Below are 20,960 nucleotides of genomic sequence, written 5' to 3'. Positions count from 1 at the left end.
TGCAATTATTTCCTCCACTGAAGTCTTGAATCCTTCAGAGTCACCCATGAGGGCTAGAATCAACTTCTTCCAAACTCCTGTTAATGCTGATATTTTGACCTCTTCCCATGAATCACAAATGTTCTTAATGGCATTTAGAATGGTGAATCATTTTAATCTATTTTGCCCAGATCCATCATAGAAATCACTATCTATGGCAGCTATAATCTTACAAAATGTATTTCTTAAATGTTAGACTTGAAAGTTAAAATTACTCCTTGATCCACAAGCTGCAAAATGGATGTTGTGCTAGCAGGCATGAAAACAACATTCATCTCCTTGTAAATCTTCATTAGAGCTCTTGGGTGACTGGTGAATTGTCAATGAGCAGAAATATTTTGAAAGGAATCTTTTGTGAGCAGTTGGTCTTAACAGCAGGCTTAAAATATTCAGCAAACCACAGATGTGTTGTGATCTAGGGTTTGTTGTTGCATTTAGAAAGCACAGAGTAGACTTAGTGTAACTTGTAAGGGCCCTGGGATTTTCAGAATGGTAAATGAGCACTGGCTTCAACTTAAGAGTCACTAGCTGCATTAGCCTCTAACAAGAGAGTCAGCCTATCCTTTGAAGCTTTGAAGCCAGGCATTGACTTCTCCTCTTTCATTATGAATGTCTCAGATGACATTTTTCTTTCAATACAAAGCTGTTTAGTCTACACTGAAAATCTGTTATTTAGTGTAGCCATCTTCCTCAATTGCCTTAGCTAGATCTTCTGAATAACTTGCTGCAGCTTCTCCATCAACACTTGCTGTTTCACCTCACACTTGTATGTTATGGAGACAGTTTCTTTCCTTAACCTCAAGAGCCAACCTCTGCTAGCTTCAAACCTTTCTTTTATAGCTACCTCACTTCTCTCAGCCTTCACAGAATTGAAAAGAATTAGGGCCTTGCTCTGCATTAGGCTTTGGCTTAAGGGAATGTTGTGGCTGGTTTGATCTTCTACTGAGACCACAAACACTTTCTCCATATCAGCAATAAGGCTGTTTCACTGTCTTATCATTCATGTGTTCATTAGAGTAGCACTTTTAATTTCTTTTAAGAACTTTTCCTTTGCATTCACAATTTGGCTCTTTTGCACAAGAGGTCTAGCTTTTGGTCTGTCTTGGCTTTCAACATGCCTTCCTCACTGAGCTTAATCATTTCTAGCTTTTGATTTAAAGTGAGAGATATGTGACTCTTCTTTTTAACTGAACACTTAGCGGCTATTGTAGGGTTATTAATTGGCCTGATTTCAATATTGTTGTGTCTTAGGGACTAGGGAAGCCCTAGGAGAGGAAGAGAGATGGGGAAATGGACAGGTCAGTGGAGCAGCCAGAACACACACACATTTATAGATTAAGTTTCTATCTTATATGGGTATGGTTCATGATACCCTAAAATAATGATAATAGCACAGTAACATCAAAGATCACTGATCACCACAACAGATATAAAAATAATGAAAAAGTCTGAAATATTGTGATAACTGACAAAATGTGACATAGAAACAGTAAGTGAGGCCAGGCGTGGTGGCTCATGCCTGTAATCTGAGCACTTTGGGAGGCCATGGTGGGAGGATCGCTTGAGCCCAGGATTTTGAGGCCAAACTGGGCAATAGCAAGACCACATTTTTACAAAAAAATACAAATATTAGCTGGGCATAGTGGTACATGCCTATAATCCCAGCCACTCTCAGGGCTGAGGCAGGAGGATCTCTTAAGCTATGATTAAGAGCTATGATTATGCCACTGCACTCTAGCTGGGGCAACATAGTGAGACCCTATATCAAGAAAAAAAAAAAAAAGAAAAGAAAAGAAAAAAGAAAGGAAAGGAAAGGAAACGAAAAAGGAAAGGAAAGGAACGAAACACTGAGAGCATACGCTGTTGGAAAAATGGCACTGGCACACTTACTTGCTTGATGCAGGGTGTCCACAAACCCTCAATTTGTAAAAAGGCGAAGCGTAATAAAATAAGATATGCCTGTATAAAATTCAGTATAGGGTGTTGGAAGTGAATAGCCTAAAGTTGAAGTTTCATGAGCTTCATGGTGAATCCATCTATGAGTGGGAATCGCTTCTAAAATTTGAATATTCTTTCTTAAGTCATACTGAAATATCCTCTTAGCACAGATTTCCACTAGAGTCACCAGTTTTATAACAAGAAACCTCCGGTTCTAAGAGGACATACTAAAACACCAAACCAGAAGCCAAGCCATTTCAGTGTACATTTCAGTACTTAAAACAAACAAAAACAAAGCCAAAAAACCCAAACCTTTGACAGGAGGAGGGAAAAAAAGATCAAGAAGATAATAATCTCACTACCCCAAAATAACTGGTATAACCATTTTAATGTGTTTTCTGAGGCCAATGTTACTACTTACATTTAAGTTAATTTAAATTATTTTAAATAAGGTACCATAGTATATCTTCATTAAATAGGTATACCAAAAAATATTGAAATTTATAAATACCTCTGTTATGCAGAAATTTGTTGCTATGACATGAGAATGTCTCTATTATATAGAAGAGGGCACTATAACGATATTTGATAAAAGTGAATGTTTTTTTTTTGAGACAGAGTCTTACTCTGTTGCCCAGGCTTGAGTGCTGTGGCATCAGCCTAGGACACAGCAACCTCAAACTCCTGGGCTCAAGCGATCCTCCTGCCTCAGCCTCCCGAGTAGCTGGGACTACAGGTATGAACCACCATGCCCGGCTAATTTTTTCTATATATTTTTAGTTGGCCAATCAATTTCTTTCTAGTAGAGACGGGGTCTCACTCTTGCTCAGGCTGGTTTTGAACTCCTGACCTTGAGCGATCCTCCCACCTTGGCCTCCCAGAGTGCTAGGATTACAGGAGTGAGCCATGGTGCATAGCCAAAAGTGAATTTTTTAACTCTTTGGACATACTCTGACTGCCAAGCAACATTTAACTACATGTAGATAGTCTCCCTGACATTTTACATGTGAAGTATGTAATTACATGTGTGACAGTCTCAGCTCACTACTTTGGTCACTGCCACACACCCTCCAGTCTGTAACACCCAGGGTCCCCATTCCCTCTCCTGATTTGGGCACTGCCCTTTGACTTTGCTCTCTTTCCTCCTTCGTCTTATGCTGACATCAGCAATTCAGAAGTACTAAGCCCTCTGCATTGGCAGGAGATGTACTTTGGAAGGCCCAAACTGGAATTCTAGATAAGTATTCATAGTTTTAGTGCTACAAATTTTGGTTAGGTTCTATAATATCAATGAAAGCAAAGGTGATATATTCAGCTATACTTTCTCTACTTAAGGACTCCACAGAAAAATAACAAGGTATATCAGAATCAAATACTTTGCTTATACAGCTATGCAAGCTTAAAGAGAATGACTTTTTGTCCAGTAGTTCATCTTAATACATTAAAAGAGTGTGACAGTGGCCCAGATCACAGACATGGAGTAAGATACACTTAAGCTTAAATCTGGACTTTGGCATTTATTATTCATGTGACCTTGGGCAGTAAGCTTAAGATAACATTTCCATTTAAGCTATCCTATTAATTTATATATATTTCTTACCTGCCATCTTATTTTTGAAATATATTAATCTAATTGTCTCCAACCCTAAAAGATTTAATGATCCTTCATTGTTTAAGGGTCGAACCTAAAATAATAAAAAATAAAATTAGTATTTCAACGAAACCTTTAAAAATTAAGTAATAAACTTTTTCGTTTGCTTATAAAATATACACTATTAGGACCTTTCATTTATCTACTTCAAAATATAGTCCTCTCAAAAAGTCAACAAAAAATTAATAATAATTCTACTGGAAAGGTGTGTTATCTAATCTGAAACTTAAAATGATAACATTTTAAAGGAAGACTATTCTGGGCATATAAGTAAATAAATAAATGAAATTAAGTAGAAATACATTTAAACCTTAAATTAGACTTCTTAAAGTTGTTAGTAACCAAATAATTATACTAAGAAGATATCACCACAGCTGCTTTATGGATTGTTACTATCAAAAACTAAATGCACACATATGATTTAGATGGAAATGCAGATCACTGGGGAAAGGAGGGACTATCTATAAATGGTGATGGAGCAACTGGCTATATGGAACCAACAAATTAAATTTCTACTTCACATCATACACAAAACTAAATTCCAAATGGTTAAAGACATACATGCAACAGGAAAAGCTTTAAAATGTTTAACTTGTACTCATCATCAAATTGGTACTAATTAACACTATGGTGCTCACATGGAAATAACACTCTCCAGGGATTAGGGGGTTGGCCGGGGGTTAGGGGTAAACTCATAACTAAAGGACACAATGAGCATTGTAGAGGGGAAGGGTATGCCTCTAATCCTTGCTTGGGTAAGATGTAACCAAAATGTTTGTACCCCCATAATACCCTGAAATTAAAAAAAAAGAAAAGAAAAAATATGTTTGGAGGAAAATAAAGGCTCTATCTTTATAACCTTGAGGAAGGAAAGTTTTTTAAGAGAAAAAAGACAAACCTAAAGGGTAAGAATGATAAATTTATCTACATCAAAATCAATAACTTCTCTTCAGCAAAATACAAATGGATAGGTCACAAAAAGGGAAAAGATTTTCCACATCCATTATTAACCCAATATCCACAATACATAAAGAATTCCAATAAATCAGTAAGAAAAAAAATGGCCAATACAATAGAAAAATGAGCAAAAAACATGACTAGGCATTTCATGAAAGAGGAACTATGAATGATGAATAAACACATGAAAGATTTTCAACCATACAGTTAATTAGGGATACACAAATTATTAATAACACTTCAATGAGATACTACTTTACAACCATTTACAAAAACTATGAATTCTTACAATGGGAAGTGTTACAGAGGATGAGAGTCAGTAAGAACTCTTACATACTGTTGAAGGGAGTATCAACTGGTACAATTGGAAAATAATATGACGTTATCTCATAAAGATACATAACTGCATTCCCCATGTCCCATTAATTCTCTTCCTAGGCACATGACTTAAAGAAACTCCTGTACACATACACCAAAAGACATACATACACAGCAATGTTCAGAATAGTAAAATGCTAGGAAATAATTCAAATATCTGCCAATCAGAGAATGGATAAATAGGGATAAATTTACCCAACAGAATATTTTATAGCATTGAAAAGCAATGAACTATAGTATATGTAACAACATGGATAAATCTTAGAAACACAGTAACTATGTAAAGAAAGCAAGGCAGAAAAGGACAATATATTGTAACGTTTTTATAAAGCTCAAAAACAATCAAATCTAAACACTATATTGTTTAGGAATATTTAAATATGCAAAAATTCTGTATTTTAGGAAAAGTAAGGGAATGATAAGCACAATTTTCAGGATAGTTATTTTTCTCTGGGGAAAGGTGGGGAATGGGGTAAAGGAGAAATATACAGGTAGATGCAGTGACATCGGTAATGTTCTTGCTACTAAGTAAGGAGGTGGGATCATGAGTGATCAGCTTATTATTATGCTTTATAAAGGTCATGCATTCTTTCATATCTATTGCAAACATTACATGATAAAAATAAAACAGAAAACTAACTATATGTAACCAGGCCAAATTTACAAACTAGAACATATTTTAGTTGCTTTATATAACATGGTTGTATTTACAAGAGCTTTTTAAACTGCTGATATGATTTAAAATTGGCACAAATTTTGTAATATGATCTTGGCTTCTTTTTTCACCTATTCCTCTAAACCCTGCCCCCAACTAATAATACATACTACATATACAATATATATCTACATAAAATGATTACTATTCATTTTTGTAAAATAGCAGTTCTATACTTGTAAAAGTTCCCTTTACATTATGAAAATATTAAGAAAAATATTGTTTATTAGGAAAAACCTTTATTTTCCAATCATGAGACACTTAAACACAGTTTTGGTTAAGTTTAATCACTTTTCTAGCCTGTAAAATCTGTCCTCACAGGACTAAACACTGTATAGCACTATTTGAAAAACGGTTATAATTAATAATAATCATATACTCCTCCAGAGCTCCTTAATTCAAAAATGAAAAGTAATACTGACATTTTAGGTTCTAGGAAGTATTCTAGTTGTTCATCATAACAATCATACTTACTATAAATTAAGTGCATTAATAATAAAAATAGTATGGTTTGAGCTACCTATAATGAAATGAACCAGCTTGATTTTTGTTTTTATTTTCTTACTTTTAGCTAAGTCCCAAACTACCAATTACACCTGCCAGAAAATGCTGAATTAATAAAAAAATAGCTAACTAGTCATATTAGTGTTTATACTTATATTCATTAATTGGCTTTGCTCACATTTTAAAGTTAAATTACCTTTTTGAGAGGAAGAGTCTGAATCCATTCCATAGAGTTCACATCAAAGATATCGACTGCATTTTCACTATATACCGAGAGATATGGTGCATTGTAACCTAGGAGAAAGGAAGGTGGGAACAATCTGTTGATTACTTTTAACTACTAAACCCATAACATTTTGAAAGGTCTTTGTTAAATAACTGTAGAGTGAAATACCATGAAAATCCTACTGTTATCATAAAATAGCACATCAAAACAGTTCTGAAGTAAACAGAACATAAATCATAAATGAAGAACTGACATACCATGTTTCAGATTATACGGTCACTGTAATACAGAAGGATTTTGTTAACACTTGGGGTATAACATTCCCTTGCCCAATACTAGTTCTATAAAGGAATTTTCATTACATTTTTAAGTATTTGATTCCTAAAGTGTAAGTTTTGACAATGAAGCAAACTTACAAAGCAGAGAAATCTTTGGGTAAGTGCTTTTGTTCTGGTTCAGAATGTATAATAAAGCACCTCAGCACAGTTACATGAACAGGGGAGATGCTCAATATACACTTGGAATGAGTATCAATAAACGATGACACAAAGAGAGAATAAACAATTTACCTAAGCTTACGGTTGTGAAGCGAATTTTTAGCAGAGCTATACATAAAAGACAGATATTCCAACTCTTACTCCATATTAGAAGCAATACTCTGAATTATTATCTGACTTGGTTACAAAACAGCATTTATTCTACATATGATGCCAGAGTTAGGGGTATATATTTCAGAAGAAACAAAACATTAAAAATAGTTTAATCTGGGTGGGTATGATTAGAGGTATTTTTCTTTTGTTCTTTTTATCCCGATTTTCTAATTTTTCTGTAATAATCATCTATTGCCTTCCTAAACTTCCTTCCAATGACCATTTAAACTTGACTAGACCTATACTCATCATTTCTCTTTCTATCTTCTTATAACGGAAGAGGTTTTACTCCTCCTGCCTCTATGTACTGAATTTTACCCTGTCTGGCCTTCTTGGGGATCTTACTCTATTTCCTGTATTACCCATATAGTCAACTTTTTCCTAGTAGTTCCCTAGTGGTTTTTTCCCTCTAGCATTTAAACATGCTCAAGTATTTTCCATTAAAAACAAAATGATGTGGATTAGATACTCCTCTTATGCACGTCTATAGAACCCTGTACTTCTGCTACTGTAGTGCTTATTTTCTACTGCAATTACTTTGTTTTATACAAATCTATTCTCCTGCACTCTATGCTCTGTGAAGGTAAGACTATATATATTTTCATTCATTGCTATATCTTATACAGCGCAATGGCATATATCCAATAATAATTGAATTATTATTCAATAACGAAAGTATTCAATAGTTAAAAGTATTTTTTTCTAATAATAATAATAATGATAAAGAAGGCAGGAAAGCAGGCCCTCTTTTCCCCAAATAGAAGGAGGTGGAGAGAGAAAGGGGAAGGACAGGGACCCCCGAACCACCTTCAGTAATTTATTAATGTCTTAAGAGTGAAATAAGCAATTTAAAATATCTACTTATCTAGATAAAAATGTGAAACTGAATAACACCTCTTATGGATGCTAATTATATCTTTACATAATTGAGTAAATAATTCACTTAGTAACTAATCTTCCAGAATAAGTCCTATGAGCTATTGATGCTTACAAGCACCATATTTTGGGGGACAACGAAGATAACTTAGGGTTATTTCTAAACACAACATAGGGAAAAAAAACTCATTTCAGTAAAATATTACACAAAAAGATTAGTTTTACTTATGTACATATTAATGCTGATGACCCTGTTTGTCTAGGCCTAACTACACATGGTTTTTATATAACATAATTAATACTTAGAACCTTAAGAATGACTTAAATAATCTATTATTAACAATGACAACATTTAGGAGATAAAGTGGAAGAAAAAAGAAAGAAAAAAGACACAGAGCTAAGGCAGTAATAAGAAAGGGAATCTTACAACAAGAGGAAGGATTTGCTGGCCACATCAATTCCTGTTGTCTAGATCGTCGGCCCTGGCAGTCAGTGTAAATCCCAATGCTGTTAAAACACAGCAGGTATTCTTTACTGGAGATCTCAACCGCGCAGATGGCATCCATTGGTTGATGAGCAATAAATGATAGTGTGTGGTCATTTGAATGGAGCATACTATATGGACTTCCTTCTCCATTCAAAGGGTATCTTAGAAATCCTGACTGGAATCCCACACAGAGCTGTTCACTGAAGATTGCCATCCACTGGACATTATATGGGACTTGAATTTCCTTAAATTTTCTGTGACGGGTCTTGCTCTGAAATAGTTCATAACAGAAGACCTGCCTTTTCATAGCCACACAAAGGCATGTGAGAGCTCCATGGCGCACCTTTCCAGAAGTTATGGTTTGACACCCTTTAGTTTCTGCCAGCTTGTAAAAATCAGTCTCTCGCCCATCTAAAGCTGACATAGGAAAAAGTCGTACGTGACGATTTCGTCCTGAGATCACAGCAACGAGCTGATCATTTGGAATTAGTTCAATCTGATGAATCTTCTTATTGTCACCAACTCTAATAATTTCTACACACAGAAATAATAATAAATCAAATGCAAAATAGTTTTCTTTATTAACCATATCACAGTTATACTAAGAAGATATAAATCAACTTGTAATAAAGACACTGATGCACACCTACAATAGTAAGAGATCAGAAATCACAGAGAAAAAGGAAGATAAACCTACTACAATTTGACTCACTTATAGTAGGTATTAAATTTAGCACTGAGATTTCTGGCAGCCAAGGCAAAGAGTTCTTATGTAAAACCATGTCAAATCTTTAAGAAAAATCTTTTTATGGCCACTTAATTCTAGGGAACTTCGCCATGAGGTTCATATTTTTAAACACTGAGTAACTCATATTTCTCTGAAGGTACTTCTATGGGTAACAAACTAATAAAGTTTAAATGCATTGTTTTCCCATGATCTAACTTCATATAAACACAGAACTTAAAATAGCAAGTTAGATTGGTTTCTCTTTTTTTCAACCAGCATTTCATTTCTCCCTAGAAAAAAACCTGCTCTATTGGACCATGGGGAAAAAAACTCAAATACTTTAATAGTCTGTACCTCTTACTAGTATTAACAGAACAACAAGAAACTCAAGTTGTATTTTTTCTCATGTACCATCTTTAGAAATGCAACCTGAGTTCAAATAGCAGAGCCGTTAAATGACACAAGAAAAACAATATACACTTCCAAGTTTTAGAATTCAGGGGTATTACAGAAACTGAAAAATAATCTTTTAATTTATAAACATCAAATTAAGTCTGAAAAATTTCAGTTATAGAATAAAGAGTAAATCTTGTCCTTTTTAGAACTTAGAATCTAGAGTTTAGAATTTTCTAACATATGATCTAAAATTACTCCAAAATAGCTAAGTTTTCTCTTACCATCTTTGGTGACATGAATAACAAATAGCCCTTCTTCATTTCCCAAAGCTATCCTCTCATGATCTATGTAAGACATAAATAAGAAACAGATTTATTAGGTAAAAGCCATGTAAAGCTTAACAGAATAAACCAGATAATAAGAAAATTTGGTACAAAAAAATGGAAATAAAATAAATTTAAAAAATCAAAATATAGCAATAGCAATTTACACTATTAAATTTCCTTTTAGATTACAGTGGTAAATGTCTCAAGTCTTTTTTGAGAAAATAATTTTAAAAAATCTACATCAACACCTATAAAAAGCAGTAAATGTTTATTCAATAAATGGTAAAACAAAAACAAAAAAAAAGAAAAAGAAAAAGACAAACCCAGTTTGTTACTGCCCTGGGTCCAGTTCCATCTATTTTTTGTTTTGGAAGGGAAAAATCGTGAAAGGCATTTGAACCTACTCATTAAACTTTTTGTTATTTACTGGAAACTAACAAAAGAATTGGATGTGTATGTAAGAATATAGCAAAAATTTAAACCTCCAGACGCCGAAGCTGTCATTTGTTAAGGGCATTATTATGCAGCTTCTCTTTGTTATGTATTCCACCTTATTTAAACTTCCCAATAACCTCAGCAAAGTAATTAATTTTACATATTAAACTTATGCTCTAAGAAATTAACTTATTCTAAGTCACACAAGCAGAAAATAGATTAACAGGTTAATCTTTTGCATGGTAACTTTTTCAGAAGAAAATGCACTTAGAAAGTGTACTGACTCTTGTTTACTGAAAAACAAAGATCTCATATAGGAATCATTCATTCAATAAACATTTAGTAAGCATTTGTGTTATATCACATAGTATGTTGAACACTGAAGATTCCTAAATGAAAGCTAGTCCCTGTTCACAAGCTAGATTAGTAAACAATTATGAAAATATGACAAATGTTTTAAATTCATACCTATGATTGCAGCTGCCTGGGTTGTTTTAATGAGGGGTAGAGTGCTGTCATAAGCCTCTTTGGGAACATAGACTGAGCGGTCTCTGAATTTGTTTTTCTTCAAAATCTTGTGCAATTCACTCAGCACTCCCACCCACTTACTCTTCTCATTTTCACTATCTGCTAGCATCAGGATTGAACATTTGTCATTAGATGCTGAGAGCTGGGAAGCTGTGACCTAGAACAATTTAATCAATATTCATGATATTAGAAAACAGAAACCCTTTATGCTGGTTTGCTTAGCACTCACCAATAAAATGAACATGCATTAAATGATACCTTTAGAATTTTCTAACATATGATGTAAAATCACTCCAAAATAGCTAAGTTTTCTCTTACCATCTTTGGTGACATGAATAACAAATAGCCCTTCTTCATTTCCCAAAGCTAAGATACCTTAGATACCTTACCTAAGATACCTTAGCTAAGATTCCCAAAGTAAAGATACCTTTAATGGAGTTTAGCTAGCATAAATCAGAATAACTAGTTTTAGCACTAGAACTCATGACAAAGCAAAGGTGGCATATACCATTCAAAATGTTAGTATCGGCCGGGCACGGTGGCTCACGCCCGTAATCCTAGCACTCTGGGAGGCTGAGGCGGGCAGATCGCTCGAGGTCAGGAGTTCGAAACCAGCCTGAGCAAGAGCGAGACCCCCGTATCTACTATAAATAGAAATAAATTAATTGACCAACTAATATATATAGAAAAAATTAGTCGGGCACGGTGGCGTATGCCTGTAGTCCCAGCTACTTGGGAGGCTGAGGCAGCAGGATTGCTTGAGCCCAGGAGTTTGAGGTTGCTGTGAGGTAGGCTGACGCCACAGCACTCACTCTAGCCTGGGCAACAAAGCGAGACTGTCTCAAAAAAAAGTTAGATCATTTTCATTTCCCTTCCTATAAAAGTGCCAGCACAGCACTAAAAATGCATTACACATAGTCATACAATAATAATAACTGTCATTATTAATTACTGAGCACTGGGTAGATCTTTAGATCTAATCACTTTATAAGTATTAATAATTTAACCCTCTTAACATCTTCATGACATATTAATAGTACTGTCATTACATCCTTAGTGTATGTATGAAAAAACTGTGATACAGAGAAAGTAAGTAATTTTTCCCAGGGCACATAACTAGAAGTCTGGGATCCTGTATCTTTGCTCTTAAGCACTATACAATACTGACTTTCAACTTGTTTTAAAAAGTCAGAAATGCTCAGAAATACTTACATTTTCTCTTACTTCATAACAATATGTCACATTATCATTAGAGAAGACTGGATCACTTGAATTAGTATTTAAATGGAGGCTTAACATTATACAAACAGCATTCACAAAAAGAACAGATTTAAATTTTATATATGAGTTCCTTATTAAAATAGGTAAGTTAAATTAGGTAAGTGGGCCTCTGTAGACTCCACTGGTGGCTGGGAGGAGACTAAACAGTTGTCAGTCTGAGAACTGGGAGACGAAGCATAGTCTTTGCCTGACCTTCCACAGATACTAGATTCATAGACAAATACTAAGTAGACAGGCAAAACTATAGGGCAGTAGTCACTTTTTAAAAAATCTCTATTGTCTTCATTCACCAACTCAAGATCACATTCTGGTAAACAGCCTCCAAATATGGCCATGAACAATTCCTCCTATGGAATTCCATTCTTTTTATTGAGAGGTGGAGTCTATTTCCCCTCCCCTTAAAACTGGTCTGACCTCATGACTTGCTTTGCTCAACATAAAGAAGAAGGGTTATTATGCCTTTTTGGGCCCAGTCCTTAAAAGGTCTGGCAGCTTCTTTTGCTCTTTTAGAAGCTAGCCACTGAGAGCTCGGCCAATGATTAGCTCCCTAATCATTAGGGAACATGCACAGAGTCCACAAAGAAGGGAGCAGAGATCACCCAGCTAGCACCAAGACTCCAGATGTAAGAGTAAGGTCATTTTGGATATTCTGGCTCCAAATGAGCTGAATGTAGACACCACCACAAGAACTGCACAGCTGACCCACAGAATAGTGAAATATAATAAATCATTGTTGGTTTAAGCCACTAAGTTTTGGCATGGTTGTTACAAAGCAGTAGATAACTGAAACACATTAGTTTTTAAAGAGAGAAACATTTATTTTTAAAAAACTTGAGAAACCTCGCATATCCAATTTTCCATGTGGTAATATTTATTTAAAAATGGAATTGGGATTCAAACATATTAACTATCAGAAAACATATTTTAGAAGCCATATATTCATGCTTTCTACAAATCTTTCACTAATTAAATATTTTCTTAGCACCAATTTTCTATACATTCAAGTACTAGATAATATGAAGTGTACAAAGAAATATAAGATTACATTTTATGTAATACTTTTTATGATTTAGATGGAGAGGCAAAACATACTCATTAAAAATAAATAATTCAGTGATCAAATTATAGCACACACTTACTCTAAATATACAGGGTATATCTTTTCGACTTGCATGAATAACATCAGAAGCTAAGACTGAACTCACAGAAAACTCTTCATCCCTGAATGGAAAGAGAAACACTGAAAGTTAGTATATGCAGCGATGTGTGTGTGGCTTTGAGTCTGTATCTAAAAACACATGAAGCAATCCACAAAGCTTAAATACCCAAAACATCCAAATTGAACTTAAAAATTTTTTTTATTTTCCCCCCATTGTAATCAATAGTGCCCAAAGTAATTTATCAAGAATAACTTAACAGTGGCGCATGATACAAGAGCTAGAAGTAACTGCTGGCTTACCCAAAGTCACAAGGCTAGTATATCTGAAGAACTGGGATTTGAACTCTGGTAGATCTTCAGAGTTTCTAGTGGACTCTCTTGCATCCCATAATATCTTAAGTGCCCTCAACCCAGCTCATCTGACATATTATTGTTCTTTCAACATCTAAACCAGATTTCTTCCACAATAATTTATTTCTTGCGATTTCTTTAATTTTGTTATAGGTACCATCATTCCCTCGGTCACAGAAGGCTTGACGTCTAGTCCTCTCCCTGCTATCTTTCTATAGTCTCAGCAGGTTCTGTCAGGTTTTCCTTGCTGGTATTTCTCACACCTATCTGGTGTGAAATGCCAGTGTGAGGCACAGCGGGAAATTTTGGTGTTTAGTCATGGATGGTTGTATCTGGACTGGAGATACATGTTGGGGAGCCATCAATGCAAGGTGATGGCTGAGGCTGTGGGAGTAAACAAGACCACTCAGGCAGTGCCTGGAGTCAGGAGAAGAGGTAAAGGAGAGCACTCCAAGGACAGGGGAAGAATCTGAAAAATGAGACCAGAAGCATTCAAGAGATGTACTTATTTAAATGTTTACTGAATCATTATGTTTTCCAAGAGCTTGTTTGATTTTCAGATTTTTATTTCCTTTCCTTACATGAGAATTATATTCCACACCTTTACGAGACACAAACATCAGACATTAGGCCCCCATTACCCCAGCAATCTTTAAACTGGTCTTTTGAACTCAAACACCAGCTTGTTTTCCTTGACTCCTAACCTTACAATCTCAACAAACATCTCGAACAATCTCAAAACCGACCTGTCCTATAACTACATCTTGCTTCCTATTTTTAATTGTTACTATATCAACATTAACAGTAAATTAGAAATTAATATGAAATTAGATTATTTAAATGAACCATGCCAATATAATTTTTTAAAAATCAGAAAAACTTGAATTTCCATGCTGCAACGATACAAATATTTTTGCCTTCAAAAGCTTACCTCATGTCAATCACTTGACTAATGACAACACTGGGCTGAGATGCTTTGCCTTCAGCAATATCGTACAGAAAGAGTTTGAAGTCACAAACCACAGCCAGTGCTCTTTGCCATCCTTTCTTTACTCCAGCTGGTTTAGGAATCTTAGAATTGTTTTAGACAAACAAAAAACAAATCAAATGAAAATGTCAATCAGAGCCCCTTTAATTACATACGTAACTGCATGGTGAAATCCTTAAGATAATATACACATTATAAATTTGCAACTTTGGTTGGTGAAGTAGCAGATGGGACATAATAACATATAAGAAAACATGATAACACACTCATCAAACAATGAATGACTTTTTATTCTGAAAGATTTTTAAGTGACACCATTTTAATTTGCACTAGTAATTTATTAAAATAACATTCATCATTTTCTTTCTAAATAGCATAAAAGAAAAATTTAGTAATAAGATGAAATTCAGATTACACTGTAAATATTACCTAAGATAACAAGATTATGCCTTGATAATATCTCATAATTCATAACCATATGCCACCTCTCTGGCAAGAACAGGTGCTAAAGACTCCTTTGTAGAAATTTTAACAACTATTCATCATGAGACAGGGACAATACAGAAAAGTTTGAGACATTTTAGAATTTATTTCCAAGTAAAAAGTAAGTTTTTGCTTTCAAATCCTAACTCTGAATGAAATAAAATTATTAGATCAATTTTATTCATTTAATTTTCTGTCAATATGTTCTTAAAGTGAGTATATTTTATTTTAAATCATTAATAAACCTTAATCTAAACCCAACTTAATCATACTTACTCTGACATGACCTTCATATGCTGTTCCTATTCCTTTCTGCGGATCTATACCCAGGGGACCTTTTGTCTGTTCAGGAGGAACTGGACAAGCAGTTGGTGCTTTGTTTACACAAGTTATATGACATGAGAATCCACACACTTTCAGAAGAAAAAAAAAACGTTTGATTAAAATTCATTTCAACAAAAAGAAAATTCACTGAGAACTCACTGAGTGCAAGGTGTTGTTAGATGAATGCTTATCTTTGATTTTATTTTTTAATCCTCAACATTTTCTTTGGCTTGAAATCCATGTATCCAATGGACTAGTTAAAATAATATAATATGGATCTTTCACTTTAGTTGTGAGAACTAACCAAACACAGACTGCATTGCCTTAAAATGCTATTAATTTCCCCCTTACTCAAAGTGGTCAAATACAGGCTAGCTACAAGTATATATAAAGGGAACAAATGCATCTGATGGGGACTGACATTCCCTCTAAGGTCCCTCCCAACTCTAAGAGCAGGAGAGCCTGGAAATGGAAACTAGTATTAGAATCTGAATTACCAGGTATCTTCTTGTCTTTTTCATGAGATAAATAAGCAAATCACATATAAGGTGATATTGTAATAGCAAGTCTCACTTGATTTTTAAAAAAAGTGTATTTCTAATACACTCACAAATTAATAATATATACCATTTATCATTTAAATTATTCTATTTCAGAGGTCCTAGGAAAACTAAAGAGGTTCCCAAACAAATGTACTTTGTTTTCTGTTCAAATGACCCTGATACTTTCTCCCTTGCTTCTGAGAACGTGAGCTCCACATGGGCAGGATCTTGGTCTTTCCCCCAATCTGCTACTGTAGCCCCAGTGCCCAGAAGCACAGAGGGGCATTCCATAAACACACGATGAACAACAAAGAATGCGTTGGGAAAAAGCTCTGCTATTAATAATAGGAAGAAAACATCTTTGAGGCACAGTGGCAGACATTTAATGTTTCTTAAAAGGTACTAAGTTGCCTACTTTTTAATAATAATTTTTCTAATAAATTAAACAAGGTTAAAATTAAATTAATAATTCAAGGATAACTTTCATGTCTTTCACCATATAGGTTAATGCATTTTGGGGACCACAAATGCACCTAAATAATGAAACAAAGATGAACAAAACATTTAAATGTATCTCCTATATAAAATGTTTCTAGAGAACATCTATCTGTCTAGTTTCTCTAACATTCAACAGACAAGGTGCTTAGTTTATTGTTTCTATTCCTGTTATGCAAATAAAAGCAAATGATTAAGTAAAATAAATAAGTAAACATTTATATACCTTTTAAAGAGAATAAAGTTATTTGATTACAATTTAGATAGTAAATGCTAGGACTCTATAGTCACATTTTCTTTCCATTTTGTTCTTACCTTCACATGAACAGCCCTGTCTTATCAAACCCACCATCAAAGAGGTACACTGATGACATTTCGTAGGAGTAGTAAAAGATTTTACAAAAAACTGGTGAGTCTTGCGCTGTAAAATAAATTGATAAAGCATACATGTTGATTATTCAAAGGATTTCCATAATGTGAGCCCCCACACCCCACACCATCTTCTAGAATGTTTTTTAAATAGAAGTAGAATGAATTCTTTCTATTTCTCATTACATCTTCTTATAGTTTATACTCTTTAAATATTTTTAGGCAATATTGAGCTACAATAAACTAAAATAATATAAGAAGTTAAATGATAATCAATTGCTCTTAAATGCTATCTGAGAAGTATATAATATAAACTGTAGCTTTTTTTGGCTCACAAATCTTGGCTTCAGGATTTTTATAAATTCTCCAAATTATCCTTCAGCAAAGAGTTAAGTGAAATCTTGCAGATATATGCCTATATAAATACAGAATTTTAATATGCTTCATATCCTCTTAGGAAGAATAAAAAGTAACTAAAAATTCTTATTTCTACTCTAAACCATGCATTTCATTTTCTGGGACCAAGAACAAATAATATATTTCACAAATCTCTTTCCTTCCATGGAAGGAGGTAATATTATACTTGAACAGATAAAAATATCATACAAACATATTATTCCAGAAACAGATGGCAGACTGAAGTTTCTTACTGAAAACCCAGTAAAGTTCTCTAAATTTTGTCTGATTTATATGATGGTAAGCCAATGTAGACTTTATCTCTTTGGAATACTTCTTTCTTCTTCAAATTAACTCTTCATCATGTTTTTATTTATTTATTTTTTTTGAGACAGTCTCAACTTTGTTGCCCAGGCTAGAGTAAGTGCCGTGGCATCAGCCTAGCTCACAGCAACCTCAAATTCCTGGGCTCAAACAATCCTTCTGCCTCAGCCTCCCGAGTAGCTGGGACTACAGGCATGCGCCACCGTGCCCGGCTAATTTTTTCTATACATATTAGTTGGCCAATTAATTTCTTTCTATTTATAGTAGAAATGGGGTCTTGCTCTTGCTCAGGCTGGTTTCGAACTCCTGACCTCGAGCAATCTGCCCGCCTCGGCCTCCCAGATAGCTAGGATTACAGGCGTGAGCCACCAGGCCTGGCCTCTTCATCATGTTTTAACAATAAATGAATTAAAATAATTATTCTTTCATTCTGCTGTGTGAACTTAGGAACAAATTACTTAACTCCTACTTCTCTCTCTTTCCTCAGGTATAAAATAGGATCAATAATAGTATCTACTTCATGGGGTATTTAAATAAGTATTAATAAAAATAAAGCCTTTCAAACAGTGCCCAGCACATAGTAAGCACTCAAAAAATATTTTCTTTTTTCTTTTTCTTAGACAGGGTCTCACTCTGTTGCCTGGTCTAGAATGCAGTGTTGTCATCATAGCTCACTGCCACCTTGAACTCCTGGGCTCCAGCGATCCTCCCATCTCAGCCTCCTGAGTAGCTGGGACCAATAGGTGTGTGCTACCACAGTTGGCTAATTTTTCTATTTTTTGTAGAGATGAGGTCTGACTATGTTGCTCAGGCTAGTCTCAAACTCCTGGGCTCAAGCAATCCCACTACCTTGGCCGCCCAAAGTGCTAGGATTACAGATGTGAGCCACTGCACCTGGCCCTATTTCTTTATAAAAACGAATCTAATTATTTGTCTTTTATATGTGTGACTGATTTAAACTAGGAAAAATTCTATTTCATAGTCCAATAAAATGTGAATACTGGTTTAAATAGTTATGAAGTAGTATTTATTTCAGTTGAGACTAATATATTAACAAAAAACTCAGGAGAATATTATTATTATTGTTGAGACAAAGTCTCCCTCTGCTGCCCAGACTGGAGTGCAGTGTTGCAATCACAGCTCACTGCAACCTTCAATTCCTGGGCTCAAGTGATCCTCCTGAGTAGGCAGGACTATAGGCGTATGCAACCATGCCCAGCTAAACTTTAAACAATTTTTTGTAAAGACATGTTCTCTCAGTCTTGACCAGGCTGGTCTCGAACTCCTGGTCTCAAGTAATCCTCCCACCTCAGCCTCCCAAAGTCCTGGGATTACAGGCCTGAGCCTATAATCTGCACCTGGCTCAACTGCTCATTTTTCGGTGAAATGACTTTTCCTGTACTTTTTTGATGGAAGGATGGGTTAAGATAGTTTTTCTATCTCCATGGCTCTAGATTCCCTTTTCTGTTATTTTCATAAAATGATAAAAAATACAACCTCATACTTTCTGAGATCTTCATTTCCTCTTCTTATATATCTGGACTTTTCTTCTTCCCTGTCCTGCTCAATTCTGAATCCACTCCCAGCTGTTTCTCCTTAGGGAAGGGCTTTGCTCTGCAAGGGCATTCCTGTTAGTTTTGAGAACTCGTAACTCTAGCAGTGCCAGGTCTTCCTCCATCACATCTCCCTCACTCTCCCTGTGGAATGGAGCTTGCAAAATCCCCTCCCAGTTTCTGCTGTTCTCAGAATTTTTCAGCAGTACTTGATGGGATTTTGGTGGTTTTTCTGGCTCTCAAGATCATGACCAGTTCCTTTGCCTTACCTTAACTTTTTCTAGTATAATTTTAAATACCCCGTAGGTCTTGCAGATAGATGCTGGTGGTTTGTTTCCCTCAGTTTGCATTTTGGACTTTGTGGGAAATCTTTCTTTCTATTCTTGTTTATGTCTTATTTGTGGCTTTAAAAATTTTGCTATCCTTTCTAGTTGGTCTATCATTTTATGAGGAGATTCAAAGTTCCCATTGCTATCACATTCCCAGAATCCTCTACTCACTGGATTAAAAAGATGCACTGACACATATTTTAAATAAAAAATGTTTTTAAGCCAGGTTAGGTGGCATGTGCCTATAATCCCAGGTATTCAGGAGGCTGATTGAAGGCTTGAGCCCAGGAATTCAATACCAGCCTGGGTAATATAAAAAAGTTTTTAGATTGCTTTATAAAAGGTGGTATTGATTCACATTTCCATCTATAATGTACCATAGTACCCCTACTTTTAATGGGGATATTTATGTTGTAAATATCAAAGGACATCTCATTATTACTTTAATTTGGTTTTCCCAACTTCTAGTAAGTTTGAACATCTTTTCAATTTGTTGGCTATTTTATTTTTATTGTTTTATTTCAGTGTCTTTCAGGGGTACAAACGTTTAGGTTACACATACTTCCTTTGCCCCACTCGAGTCAGGGCTTCAAGTGTATCCATCTTCCAGAAGGTGCACACTGCACCCATTAGGTGTGAATATACCCATCCTCTCCTCCCCACTCCCACCTGCCTGATACTGATGAATGTTACTGCTATATGTGCACATAAGTGTTGATCAGTTACTACCAATTTGATGGTGAGTACATGTGGTGCTTGTTTTTCCACTCTTGTGATACTTCACTTAGTAGAATGGGCTTCAGCTCTATCCAGGACAATACAAGAGGTGCTAGATCACCATTGCTTTTTGTGGCTGAGTAGAACTCTATACACCACATTTTATTAATCTACTTATGTACTGATAGGCACTTGGGTTGTTTCCACATCTTTGCAATTGTGAATTGGGCTGCTATAAACATTCAAGTGCAGATGTCTTTTTTTTTCTTTGGGTAGATGCCCAGTAATGGGATTGCTGGATCAAATGTATCACTTTGAAGTATCTCCATATTACTTTCCACAGAGCTTGTACTAGTTTGCAGTCCCACTAGCAGTGTATGAGTGTTACTATCTCTCCACATCCACACCAACATTTATTGTTTCAGGATTTTTGATAAAAGCCAATTTCACTGAAGTAAAGTGATCTCTCAATGTGGTTTTGATTTGCATTTCCCTGATGATTAGAGATGTTGACCATTTTTTCATGTTTTTTGGCCATCAGTCTATCTTCTTTTGAAAACTTTCTGTTTAACTCCTTTGCCCACTTTTTTTTAAAACTTTTATTTCAGGGTATTATAAGGGTACAAACATTTTGGTTATTTTTTATGTATTTGCCTCACTCAAGCGAGGATTAGAGGCATGCCCTTCCCCTCTACAATGCTCACTATGTTCTTTAGTTGTGAGTTTACCACCCCCATCCTCCTAATCCCCGGAGAATTTTACTACTGTGTGAGCACCATAGTGTTAATCAGTTAGTGCCAATTTGATGGAAAGTAC

At 35.0% G+C, this 20,960-nt stretch overlaps 1 protein-coding gene across 16 annotated transcripts in view; it reads right to left on the bottom strand.

The window, feature by feature from the left end:
- CDC42BPA (CDC42 binding protein kinase alpha) overlaps window positions 1–20,960 on the bottom strand; it is a 245,674-nt gene that overhangs the window by 22,802 nt on the left and 201,912 nt on the right. For all 16 annotated transcript variants that reach the window (XM_012751184.3, XM_012751187.3, XM_012751188.3 and 13 more), the window contains 9 exons: window positions 16,772–16,877; window positions 15,372–15,508; window positions 14,556–14,695; window positions 13,254–13,335; window positions 10,774–10,990; window positions 9,826–9,888; window positions 8,362–8,955; window positions 6,379–6,476; window positions 3,578–3,662 (listed from right to left, as the gene is read on the bottom strand). In XM_012751184.3, the coding sequence (XP_012606638.1) occupies window positions 3,578–3,662; window positions 6,379–6,476; window positions 8,362–8,955; window positions 9,826–9,888; window positions 10,774–10,990; window positions 13,254–13,335; window positions 14,556–14,695; window positions 15,372–15,508; window positions 16,772–16,877 (1,522 nt within the window). The remainder of the gene's footprint in view (window positions 1–3,577; window positions 3,663–6,378; window positions 6,477–8,361; window positions 8,956–9,825; window positions 9,889–10,773; window positions 10,991–13,253; window positions 13,336–14,555; window positions 14,696–15,371; window positions 15,509–16,771; window positions 16,878–20,960) is intronic.

This window comes from Microcebus murinus, chromosome 19 (genome assembly GCF_040939455.1).
Source record: "Microcebus murinus isolate Inina chromosome 19, M.murinus_Inina_mat1.0, whole genome shotgun sequence".
Taxonomy (NCBI): Eukaryota; Metazoa; Chordata; class Mammalia; order Primates; family Cheirogaleidae; genus Microcebus; species Microcebus murinus.
Note: the sequence above shows the minus strand (reverse complement) of the source record. Positions and strands in the feature narration are given on the sequence as shown.